The following is a 13,122-nucleotide window of genomic DNA, read 5'->3' as shown; positions in this document are numbered from 1 at the left end:
GCTGCATCCTGGCCTGGTCCAGAGGATGGCAGGCGCAAAGTGGAACACCCAGGTCTCGCCCATCCTCCAATCCCCTGGAGCAAAACATGGTGGGAGGACCCAAGATAAGGCGACAGATTGTTTTGTAAAATGTAGCTTTCCAGGAGGAAAAAATCATGTTTCTGTTCACTGCAGAGGTCTCATCTATTATTTCATGTGGTTCCTTTGGCACCTTTGGCAACGTCCTGGCACTCTGCAGAGGAAAACCAAAGAACAGACTCTCCTCTCTTGCCCTTTATTTCCCGTGGTTCTCAGAAGGAAGCTTTCTTTTCCTCTAGCCACCTCCACAAGCAAGCACAGCCTCTTCTCACGCCTGTGCCGTGCCCCACGCTGCCTGCAGGATGGAAAGGCAGCCTTTTGAACGAGTGCAGGGGCGCTTCAGGCAGATACATGCCAACCGTCAGTGTCCTTCCAGTATAATCGGCAGACATTTAGCCTCATTGTAGTTTTCCAAGGAGATGCGGAGAGTCCCTGTTCAAGACTCCAACAGGTGTAAGCAAGGTTCTGAGGGGCTGTGACTCATGGCAATTGACGGCTCCAACCCCTCCTCGGAGGGGTTCTCTCTTAATCCTCTATAATGCTCCTTCTTTCAGAAAGTGCCATCTAAGAAAGAGGTGGCTGTGGTGCGTGCGTTTGTTTTTGCGAATGAAAGTTGTTCTTTGGTTTGTTGGAAAAAACTGAGGCAGAAGAAACAAGGACTGGCCAAAGAAGAGAAGTGGCAAACCAGTCCCCAGGGCTGGTCGGGACGTGAGCTGGAAGTCCTGGAGGGCGCACACACGCCCACAGCCACGACCTTCCTCTGTACACTGCTTGGTGCTTGGGGATGGACCAGACACTGTAAAATGCCATCATTTTTCTTCCAAATTCTTCTCTAAAGTATCCCACAGATTTACAGGCATGAGCTTATATATCCACAAGAAAGGATAATTTAATCTTAATTACATGTTTGACCTAGGGATTACAATCTGTTTGTAATTCAGCCACTTTCTATTAAAACCTAAGGGCGAATGTTTTACAAAATTATAGGAAGTGAAATTTTTACACACTTTATTACAGGAAGGAAAGAAAGTGGGGATGCAAGAGACTCTCTGAGAAAAGCAAGCAGCCCTTCTGGCTTCTTCTCTACCTTAAAATCAAACAAGCCCGGATGATCACCCTCTCAGAGCCCAGTGTCTAGAGTGGCTGTGCAGAATCATGTCCTGCTAGCTGAGGATCTGTCAAAGGGGAGAATATGGAAACTCCATTTGTCCGACACCAGCAAAGGCACCTGCTCTCCCTAAAAACTGTCCTACCCTCTTCTCCCAGCACCAGGGAGCATAGGTGCTTAGGAACAAAGTCCTGGAGTGTCTGCTCTTTCTAAAACAATGGGCTGCTTGAAGCCAGTGCAGGTAGAAAGACCTCCACCCATGTCTTTGTAAAACTAACGTCAAGGTCAAAATGTTATTCTATTTTTCAGCCCACCTGGCTCCTGGCCAAGGAACGAGTACAAATGGAGGTCCCATCCTTGCCCTGCTCCTTCTCCTCCCACCCAAGCTCCAGCCCTCACCTGTGGTGGCCTTGAGTACAGGTGTGTGGACACCCCACCTGTACATCCCAGCCCCATCCTTGGTTCCTCCTCAGCTGAGGGGTACAGACACAGGCAGTCAGCTCTGGGAAGACGAGCCAGAAGAAGGGGAGCGGGTGGGCCCAGGGAGTGGCTGCTCCAGGTATCCAGAGCACGGTCTAGTTCAGCCCTGCAGACTCCTCACATAGTGACGGCTATGGCTTGAGGAAGGCCAGAGTGGAGCCCTAAAGTGTGGGGTCCAGAGCAGACCATCCAGGTCCAAGGACAGTACCATCTGGCTCCCACCCGGCCAGCCGGGCCATTTCTGGGACCACCTGGCCCCCTGACGAGCCTGTGGGACCATTTCTAGCAGTCCCCTCTCCTTCCAGGCCTCATGTTCAACTTTCATGCTAGAGGTGATCCCAGCCCTGCTGGTGTAACTGGAGGATGCACGCAGAGAACACCAGGCAGGTGAACAGGCTGGGGGTTGGGGAATGAGATCTGTCCCATCCCCCACGGTCACCCCCAGTCATCGCCACGTCTAAAAGGCACAGAAAGGTGTGTGTTTTAAGCCACACTCGGGGAGAAAGGATGTGGGAAAGTGCTAAGAAATCAGGTCACTTGGCGTTCATGAGGAATAAAGAGCTGTCCACGCATGGATTCAGCTGTTACTTTCTCTTCTTGCGCATTCACTAAATATCTGCGTCCCTCAAGCCCGGTGGGGCTGTGATCTGTAACAAATTGCAGGTCCACACGGGCGTCCAGAACCAGTGTTCTTACAGGAGCAGGGGGCTAAAATCAGAATCCAAGACAGAAACTTCCAAGACCCTCTTTCCCCACCCAAACCCAGTTCTGGGTGCCAGGTGAAAGGCACCGAGAGATAAATGCGTGGTTTTCCCAGACGCCTCCCCTAAACTTCTGCAAAGCAAAAGAAGAATCCACCGTACCTGCTCCCCTTAGCTTCCACCCACATAAAACAACAGCCCAGAGCCTAGAGGCCCCAGCAACAGCCCCTGGGGAGGATGCCCTCCTCCAGCCACACCCCAGGAGTAGTTGCTGTGAGTTCCCTGGGGATCAGCCACAGGGCAGCTCCCAGGCCTCCCTCAGGGGGCACCTGAGCCTTGGTTACCTGGTTCTTCCGGGGGAGGCTGTGCGCTGACTTCAGATTCTGCAATGACTTCGGGGGGTGGCGGGGGTGGAGCTGGTGGAGCTTTCACAGGGGTCGTTGACTCCGGGGTCTCGAATGCTTCTTCAGAGTCAGAACTCCTGATGGAGAGAGAAGGGGAGAAACCCGGGTTAGGCAGGGGCCAGGGCCACGTTTGCTCCGAGGGACCAGGGGCCATGCAGCTGAGCAGCGTGCAGCCTTCTGACTCCCACCCGGGACCGGCAGAAGCAGGCTCCCTGCCAATTAAACTGTTTGAGGACAGATGCGAGGAAAGTCATTTCACAGCATGATTCCCAAGGGGGAATCTCATTATCACCAGCTTTGTGCCCAAATGATATATTCTTTGAACTCAGCTCTACTTGAAATACATATTTCTAGCCTTAGTGGCAAATACAAACAGTGGAATCTTTTGATCAACTTTGGCACGTGTTATTTGGCATCAGTTCAGTCAAACTGATATGGAGGCATTTCCAGGGACACTTTTTGATACTGTGGTTTCAACACCCCCATAGGATCCCCACCCCAGGAAACTCAATCTCATTTGGCCTCTCCCCACCCCACCTCATCATTCTCTCCCGCTGCCCTTCTGTCCCCGTGCTTCTCATAACTTGTTACTAGAGATTTATTCACTTTCTAATTGTGTCAATTATCTTTCTCCTCTACTGAGCTGAAAAGGCCATGAGGGCAGCCGGCCTTGTTTATCACAGCATCCCTGAACCTATACCAGGAAGCAGTGCATAAACACTGGTTAAATGAATGAATAAACCTAATGAATGAAGGGATGAAGGAATGAAACCAGCAAGCCAACCAGCCAGCTGGAGGATGTGCCAGACCAAGACACAAAGCATAGGCCACTGACCCCAATGGTGTGAAAATGGCCCTCACTGGCCTGCAAGAAAGTCTGCTCTCAAGGAAGAGTCTTCACCCAGAGAACTGGGCCAAAATTCCAACCAGAGGATGCCCCACCCAGTAAGCAGGGGAGGCCGCTTACCAAACTAAAGTCTTGTCCTGGGCTCAAGTGCAGAGAGCCTTTCTCCATCACCCTGCTTCCAGTGGTGACTCAATTTTAAGTGAGAAAGTATGAGGCCTCCTCAAATCACTGAGCCAGGGATGTGTCCTCAGGCTAGGGGGCAGCTCCTCACTTGCTCAAGATGCCTGGGGGTCGACCCATGGTGCTTGCCCCACCTTGCTCTGAGGATGCCAGAGTGCAAGAAAGCAGCCTGATTCCCATCTCAGGATATTTTAAATAAACCAAAATGCTACGTATTCATTTGCAACAAGGAAGGTAATGATCAAGGGGGTGGATACAATGATTGCTACTGGCACAAGCCGCCCAGTGGGCAAATCTGGGTAAAGACCTATAATCAGAGGGTGATGCGTCAGGTGAGTATGGAGTGTGAAACGCTCACGTTACTGAGCTCCCATAAGGGTCAAAGGACCAGTGACCTCAGCAGAGGTCAGCATCTTCTAAAGACCATCTGCCAGTGGGCAGAGAGAACCAGGAACCAAACCAATCCCTCTGTAGTCAGCCAGGACAGGAAAAAGGAGCCATTTGGTGAGTTCTTCAGAAAAATCTACATGGATGCTTTCATAACTTGTTTGTTGATAACTCACTTTATCAGTGCCAAAGACCCCCACCCCCAAGGACTCTGGCTCCTCCAACCAGACACAAAGCCCTCCCGGGACCCAAAGAGATGCACAGAAATATCAGAGCTGCTTTTGATGGGATCCAATGAGCTGAAGCCTGCACACTATTAAATTTCATGAGTAAAGCCTTAATTCATGCAAACACAACAGGGGGCATACAGACTTTTTACAAACACACATTAATATTAAAGGCCTGAGCTTTTGTCTAGAGGGAGAATGAAATATCCACACTTCAACAACAACAGATCTAGGTACCTGAAGTTTTGGAGTCTGTTCACCGGTATGAAAAACACAAGGAAGGTACACAACTGAGCATCAGAGAGGAATAAGCGTTTGCATCAGCCTGGTGGGCCCTGGGTGTCGCCCCGGCCCCCAGCACCACCTGAGTCAGGAGCAACATTGATGAGACGCATAGAGCCAACTTGCCTCTTTCCAGAGCTTCTTTGAAGGACCCGCAGACTGGAGTCCCCACTGCTGGTCACCGCTGTCCACATCCACTGGGCCCATTCCACCAGGGGCCACATCCGCCAGGAGGCAAAAGCCATCTCTGCTGAAGAACAGCCTCTGCCCCCCAAATTCTCACCCCTAATTCCCTCGGTGGTATCTGTGGGATCTAAATCTCTTCAAGATGTCATGAAAAAGTTAGCTGCACCACCAGCCACAGATGTGGTGAGCTTCTCCGGCGTCCAGCAGAGACACGGAACGAGAGGCTGCACACTCTTCCCATGCCTTCTCCATCCCTGGGCCCTGGCGATGTGTGGCTTTAGAGCACAAAGGCCCTCTGCTCTTTCCCAGCAGCACAAGCAAGCGACAGGGAGGGCCGGATGCTCTTGGGTTCAAGCTGCTGAATTCAAATGAGCTCTCCTCTGCTGCAGCTGCCTGGCCTGCACACCTGCTTGGAAGGGACCACCATTCACCACTGCCCTGTGCGCGGGGTGAGGGCACACCAAGCCCCTTTGTGGTTCCTTGCCTGTGTACCATGAACTATTTCTGAGTCAAAACACCAAGGGCTACTGTGGACCACTGGAAGGCATTCACTTCCAGCGTCGCCTGCATTGTTTTCATATTTCTGCACCCTCTCCCAGGAGCGGAGAGCAAGTTAATTAGAGGAGGCGGATGGCAGCTTTTTAAATTAGCTCTTTTTTCCCTAGTCAGTTTCCCAGGGGGCTCAAAAACATTTCCAAGAGCAGGGATTTCTGCAGTCCACCCACAAAGAGCGTGTACATAAAAATGAAGCAGCATTTTGGAGTCTCAATGCATAAGAGCAGTTCCCACCGGCTCTCTGATTTTTTTTCTACTACAAAAAAAACTAACGAGAAATTGTTCTGTTAAGGTTCCACACACTTTCAAGACGAAAGAAAAGGAAATAAATTTAATTTGCCATCAAGCTGTATCAGAAAGAGAAATGCGCCACTTTGGTTTGCTAAAACATCTCTAAATTATAGGAAAATACATTTACCAGGATATGCATATGCTAGGCTTCCTGTGTAAGTAAATATGCAAATACAATAAGATATAAGCATTTCCACAGTGTAGAGAGATTATAATAGCTATTATATGTTGAACTTTTCGTTACGTGTCAGGCACTGGACTAGGCCCCTTTGTACATTTCTCTATAATCTTCAAAACATTCTGCCTGCTGGAGAGTAGGCCCATTTTACAGACGACGCAACTATGGCTTAGAGAGGCAAATTACTTTGTCCAAGGCCATCTAGTTAGTAAGCAATGGAGGCTCAAATCTACAACTGCCTGCCTCTAAAATCTGTGCTCTTTTCACCACATCCGTGGCTTCCAAACATTTTTAGCAACAGAACTATTTTTCCAAATGAATCTTATATGAAATTCCTATGCACAGAGAAAAGCCGTATTTCATTTATTTTATAAGCTCAATTTATAACATATTCTTATTATAAAGTCTATCATTAGAACCATTAAGCTACTTTGATGAACTTGAAAATGTGACGTTAGGAGTTGGGGATGTCAACTGCAGCACCGTACCTGGAAAAGTCCTGACACACGAGTAAGTAATGACAAACAGCACCTGTTTCTTAACAGCTCATGCTGTGACCATGGGGTATTCTTTAATAAAGCGGACGGGGCAGGAGAGCTACGTAACCATACAAACCACATTAATCCGTCAGCAGAGGCAGTATGCAGGAGGTATCAACAGCACAGCGCGGTGTGCACAGAAGAGGAGGGAAGTCAGGAACGTGTAACCCCAAGTGCAGACAGACTGTGCCAGCCACTGGAACCCAAACCCGCCAAGCTCCCTGGGTGTGGGTTAGTAAAGTTTTAAATTATTTTTTCAGGTATTTTCTCGGATTTTGGAGAATATCTATGGAGCTCTGAAGTTCCACCGTGCACAGTTTGAAAAACCTCTGCTCCACATAATGAAGAATTCCGTCCCTCCATAGACGACACAGTGCTAAAACAGAGCACTTTATGGAAACTGTCCCCGAAGGAGACAGCGGGCAAAATGTAGAACCCTGGGGCCTGCTAACTATATTTCTGCTTTACTTTAAATATTTTCATGTTTTACTTCTATGAATTGTATCAACAAAATTGTATAAGATCAGCACCCACACATAAATATATTATATGTATAATATAAAATACAGCAAAGTTAGTATAATATATACATACATACATACACACACATGTACACAAATGCATGTGCACGTGTGTCTATGTATAAATAAAACATGGTATCTTTTAATAAAGAGGAACTATAAATGTAGTTTTCCAGAATATTATTAAATGATTACATTTTGCTCAAGTTTTACTGGAGATAATTCAAGGGCTTGGGAGAATAAATCTCTCAAGAGACCACAGAATCTTTCCACTGGGAAGCTGGAAGAAACTAGAGATCATTTCCTATTTCCACACACATATCACATCTTTTTAAACAGGTGAGGAAACTGAGGCCCGGAGAGATGAAGTGACTTCTCAAGGTCACCAGCCCATTCTGGCAGAGCCACAGCTGGACACCCCAGAGAACTGGGCCTGCCTTCATTAAACACTGCCTCTAAGTAAGAGCCTTCATTCTAAATATAACACCCCCCTCCCACCTCGGAAATCTAAAGTTACCTATCCGGTACTTAAATGTTACCTAATTATCAAGAAATAGTTGGTTCTTAAGCATTGCTAAAGGGGAGGGGAGATCTCCATACGCAGATCTATTTCTGGAGCGATTCCTCAGAATTCCAGGGTGCGGTTCCCACATGAAAGTGGTCTGGGGCATGGAGGTTTTTGCAACCACCCACCAAGAGTGACAGGAGGCAGTGCAGGCGAGAGGTGGGAGCTCCCTATGACATAAACCCTCCCTCTGAGCTTTGCGGAGTGTCCACCCGAGCAGGAAGTGTGAGCGCTCCTCCAGCCTCCCTCCCCTTGAAGAGGAAACCCAGGGAAAAGCCGTAGTGTGGCCCCAAGCCCTGCATCAGGGAGGAAGGCTCGCATCCTCCAGGCCAAAGGACCATCTGCCATCCTGAAGAGAGAGGGAGACCTTCCAGAAATGAAACTGAGCTCTTGGTAGACCAGACCGTCTCATTCATCTCTGCATCTCGTGTGAGTAAGAGTTTGATGGATTTGTGAGTAAGCGGATATTCCTGAAACTGTTGTACACTAAATTCTATTCATCAAAATATTCCGCTTTAGACAGGCCTGTCAAAAAACACTGTCTCTGCCTGCACGTGCACAGACAGACAGACAGACACACATGCACACTTCCCTTCTGCTTAAGACAGCTTGACCATACTGGTAATTTTTTCGGGCTGACTGAAAAGGGTCTTTCACTTCAGTTTGCTCATCCTGTCTATAGAAAAGGCATTTGCTCTGCAATATCGATCCTCAATATTTAGGTAAAGGGAGAATGTGATTTCAACACAACCAAAGGCTAAGAGCCTTCTTGGGCGGTCAGGTGCTGTCTTCCATGAACACAACGCTAGCTCTGCCAAGCCAGGCTGCTAGACTTCTCCAGGCCGACACTCTAGGGAAAACCAAAGCAGATGACGGCTCACTTACCCCAAGACCCCCACCACCTAGTGTCTGTCAGGTTTATGAGGCAGGTCCCATTTTTAGGTTCAAGTAGTTATCACTTCGTGGCTACGCTGACATGTCAGCAGGGTTCAAGGGGCAACAGCCATCAACATTGGCCACGTCCAGGTCAGGCTGCACCCCTGAGAGAAGTGGCAAGGCAAAGGAAAAAAGCACACACAGACTGAGGAGCCCCACAGACCTGGTGACAGCTGGTTGTAAACTGAATACAATTGCAGGAAACAGGAACTGACTCTAGATAATAAAAGTAAAAATGGAATTTATTGAAAGGCTATGGCAGCTGAGTAACCAGATTTGAAGAGACAGGAGGAACATCTAATTGGCCCATCTTGGGTCGTATGCCCATCTCTTAGATAGAAGAGGGCAGGGAACCCTAATAAATAAGCAACTCACCCAGGCCCAATGGGATGGGGGAGACAGAATTCCCCTAAAGGCAATCAGAAAGTGGAATGGATGGTAGGTAGTCCCCAAGCAAGGAATGTCTACAACAGAATTCTTCCCAGCCACATCAATCTCCATAACTATGGGACCTTTGGGAAGCCCACTTGACTCCTGGGCCCTTGCAGTGTTTGCCCCATAAATGGGGATGATACCTGTAAGGATAATGCCTCCCCTGTTACTGCAGCTCCTTATGACTGCAGCTCTGATTCTGCCCTTTGCCTGTAAGCACTAGAAATGTTGAGAAATGTGATTTGCTACTGTAGGGGAGAAAGACATTTCCTCCACCCACTCTAGGTCCTTCTGGCCAGGCTATGAATTAAATTGACATGAGATAGAATAACAGGAGAAAATCAAACAAAGCTTTATAACATGTATACATGGGAGAGACTCAGGAAAACTGAGCAACTCACCAAAATAGCCGAGGCTCTCATCTTAAACACCATCCTCAGTTAAAGGCAAAGGAGGATGTTGGGGGTGGGAGTCAGTTATGGGAGATCACCAGAGAAGCACAGTAAACAAGAGTAAGGTTATAATGCAGATTTAAGTCCTTGCCTTCTGCATTGATAAGAGTTTCCAGAGATAAGGTCATCCCCCTCTTCCTGGTACAGACGAAGATTTCCTTTACAAATGTAATTGTCTCTTACAAAGGGTAACTTCTACTTTTAAGAGCTTCTCCCCTGTCTACAGTTTCTTAAAAATAACCAGCCCCAAATAATCCTCATGCCAAAGAGACACATTTTGGGATGGCCAATTCCAATCCCCCACACCACCAAGGTGACTAAGTCTTTGATCTCATTAGGTCAAAACTACTGAGTCGCCATGAAAGAGAATCTGGGGGCTGCACACCCAGTGGAGGGCTGTGCTGCCAGGCCGGCCGTAGACAGAAGTGTGTCCTGGAGAACATGGGTTCTCTTAGAGTCACACTGAGCTCGAACTCCTCTTTCCCTCGCAGGGCACACAACCTGCAGACTCCAGCACAGAGGAGTGTTTCCAGAATGGGGGAAGCTCAGTGCGGCACTGTGCACGTGTGCCCAACAAAATACACCACACACACTCAGTTTTGAAACTGACTTAACCGCAACACCAGGCACTTAGCAAAAGAGACTCTAGTGGCCCAGGGTCTCACCACAAGCCATGTGGAATCAATGCTGAATCGGCTCCCTGGCTCATGATTCCACTGACTTGTAAGTGGATCCTGGAGAAAGGCCAGATTGTGAACCAAGTTTCAGGAGAAATAAAGAAGGGACTTGGATTGCCCCCTTTCCCCTCGCCTTCAGCTACTGATAGCCCCCAAATCTCATCTTTGTAGCCAAACTCCTTGCTTGAGTAACTTAACTCAGACTCTTAAAAGCCTAACTGGAAATAAGATATTTACAGATGCTAGCGAAAAAAGAATATAACACATTGAACTGAGAAAAACATAAGAGGAGCTCACGACAGCTGTCATTAAAAGTCCTTCTATTCTCTCTAGGGAGAGCTCCAGAACACTCTACCTAGTCAGAAGCCACTTGTCAAGCAAACAGTAGCCTCGCCCAGCTGAGACACAACCAGCACCCAAGAAAACACAAACATGTCTCTATTCAACCAAGTCCTACGACCCAGAGCTTGAGCTAAAGATCCTGCATGTTACTCAACGAAAAGCTCTCATGGTCTCATCTGAGAACATACGTATCCTTCTCTGGGACACTATTCTAACAGGTTTGCGCTATGGACTGAAAGCATGTGACCTCCTCAAAACTCACGTTGAAACCTAACTCCATATGTAATGGTATTTGGGGCTGGGACCTTTGGGAGGTGATTAGGACATGAGGGTGGAGCCCTTAGGAATGGGATTAGTGCCCTTATAAAAGAGGTCCCAAGTGAGGACAAAGGGAGAAGCCCATCAAAGAAACAGGAAGCGGGCCTTCACCAGACACGGAATCTACCAGCACCTTGATCTTAGACTTGCCAGCCTCTAGAACTGTGAGAAATAAACGTTTGTTGTTGAAGCTGCCCAGCCTATGGTATTTTTGTTACAGCAGCCCAAATGGACTAAGACAGTTTGGTATCTGGTTTCTGAAACCAAAACAAATTAGAAGGGGCACTAAAGATAGGCCCAGAGACAGCATCTATAAAGACTAAGTGAGAGATGAGACAGAACAGCCATAAAAGAGGACCCAAGAACTCAAGAAGAGCAGGAAGCTTGGTCAAAAAGAGTAGTAATGTTTGGTCAACCACCAGGGCTTCCCCTAGCCCCCAGCAAGCAACAGACCCTCCTTGGTACCACAGACAGCTAAGAGGGTGGTTGGGTTTGCATGTACACTCATGTGTCACTTGATGACAGGGACATGTTCTGAGAACTGCGTTGTTAGGTGATTTCGTCATTGTGTGAACCTCAGAGTGCACTTACACAAACCTGGACGGTCCAGCCCACTACACACCTAGGCTGTATGGTACTAGTCTTATAGGACTACTGTTGTACACGCGGTCCACGATTAACCAAAAGATCACTATGTAGTGGGTGACTGTACAGTCAGGAGAGCTCCAAGTTAAGCGAGAAGAAGAAAAAACAGCAACTTAAAGGATGTATACATAGTATGAACTTATTTTGGATACAATAATTATACATAAACAAATATACATAAACACATGCACACTTACATACACAAATATACTATGTAGACACAGAAACATATACACATATAGGCAGCATGTATGTATTGTTTTTGTAACCAGAAAAAGATCTTTAAACATGCGTACATGTTTGGCTCGGTACAGGGAAGGATGTAGGCCCAAACAGGGCAGAGCCCAACCATGCTGTTGGGAACCCCAGGGGCCTTCCCAGATCTGCCCAGCATATTCTCCCATCTCATCCAGTTCCAGGATGCAAGGAACAACTAACACAGCTGGGATCTGATTAGCTGGATTATGTCCAGGGCAACACAGTAGAAGGGAAGGAGCTGACAGGGAGTTTGGAAAAAGCAGAGTGGCAGCTGGAATGGAGCCTTCTTCTGCACAGTCCAGGGCAGACAGGCCCACCTGGAGCCAGCCCCCTCGAGGCTCTACCAAGAGGGGTGCAGGGGGCCACCTCCTCCGAGTGCTCTCACACCCAGCAAGCATCCATCCTGCATCTGAGGCTCATCTTCCGCACTCAATGAGCATCCTTCTGATTTCAAGGTGGTTTCCCAGGCAGGCACCTGGGTATAGGATGGGGGTAGCCCAACCAGGGACTGTGAACCTCAACTAAGCTGACATTTTACAATTAGTACGTCAGGGCTTTCTCATCCTTATCTGACCCTCACAACAAGAGAGGCAGGTGGATATCATTCCATGACAATTTCAGCAGGACCTGTCGCGTGCCAGGCACCTGGGCAGCTGAGTCAGACATCTAGCTCCCCACTCTCAAGAAGCTTGCGTCCTCCTGGATCCTGAGGGTGAGAATTCAGAGCCAAGAGGCTCAGCAACTTGCCAAGGGCTCAGAGCCAAGCAAAGGTAGAGCCAAGACAAGAGCACGCGTCTTCTGCCCTTCGTCCTAACCCAAGTGCCTTTCTCAGTGTCCTGGAGGCTCCTGTGCATTGACAGCCTGGACTCCTCATTTGCAAATCAGTCTCTAATACCCTTGGGTGCTGTCAGTTTCCCAGACTGTCCTCATCTCCAGGGCAATGGATCTAACAGAGTTTCCACCTCTGGATCCATGACCCATGGGGGGCAGCCAGGCCAGCCTCGGTCTCCTGCCTTCTGGCTTCCTCACTCCCTGTCCCTCTTTCGGCCATACCTTGACCCATTCCCTCATTCAGCCAACAAGTGGGGGTCTAAGCAGACCCCGCTACGCCATCCTGGCTACAATGGCTTGAGGTTCTTTGAAGCTACAGAGAGTGACGGGGGGAGATTCTGGGCCACCCAGACCTCTGGGGTTGGCCAAGAGGCCTCTGCAAGAGGGTCAGCTTAGCCTTCGAATCCTGTTACCCTCATTGATTCACATCCTGGGCAAAGGACAACGTCATCCTGGGGTCAAGGGAGCCTGAAGTGCTGACTAATCTCAGAGCAGACTCTTTCAAAGAAGAGGCCACAGGATTTCTACTCAGCAGTGAGCAGGCTGGCTCTGGTTTTAGAATCCTGGCTCCCAAGTTCTTTAGGTTTTTAATTTTTTTTTGAGGAAGATTAGCCCTGAGCTAACATCCGCTGCCAATCCTCCTCTTTTTGCTGAGGAAGATTGGCCCTGAGCGAACATCCGTGCCCATCTTCCTCTATTTTA

General features: G+C 48.4%; 1 protein-coding gene across 3 annotated transcripts in view; it reads right to left on the bottom strand.

Annotated features, from left to right (window-relative positions):
• The window catches only part of TACC2 (transforming acidic coiled-coil containing protein 2), a 208,950-nt gene that overhangs the window by 46,813 nt on the left and 149,015 nt on the right, over positions 1-13,122 (bottom strand). For all 3 annotated transcript variants that reach the window (XM_046653949.1, XM_046653948.1, XM_046653947.1), the window contains one exon: positions 2,712-2,848. In XM_046653949.1, the coding sequence (XP_046509905.1) occupies positions 2,712-2,848 (137 nt within the window). The remainder of the gene's footprint in view (positions 1-2,711; positions 2,849-13,122) is intronic.

This window comes from Equus quagga, chromosome 2 (assembly GCF_021613505.1).
Source record: "Equus quagga isolate Etosha38 chromosome 2, UCLA_HA_Equagga_1.0, whole genome shotgun sequence".
NCBI classification, from domain to species: domain Eukaryota; kingdom Metazoa; phylum Chordata; class Mammalia; order Perissodactyla; family Equidae; genus Equus; species Equus quagga.
Note: the sequence above shows the minus strand (reverse complement) of the source record. Positions and strands in the feature narration are given on the sequence as shown.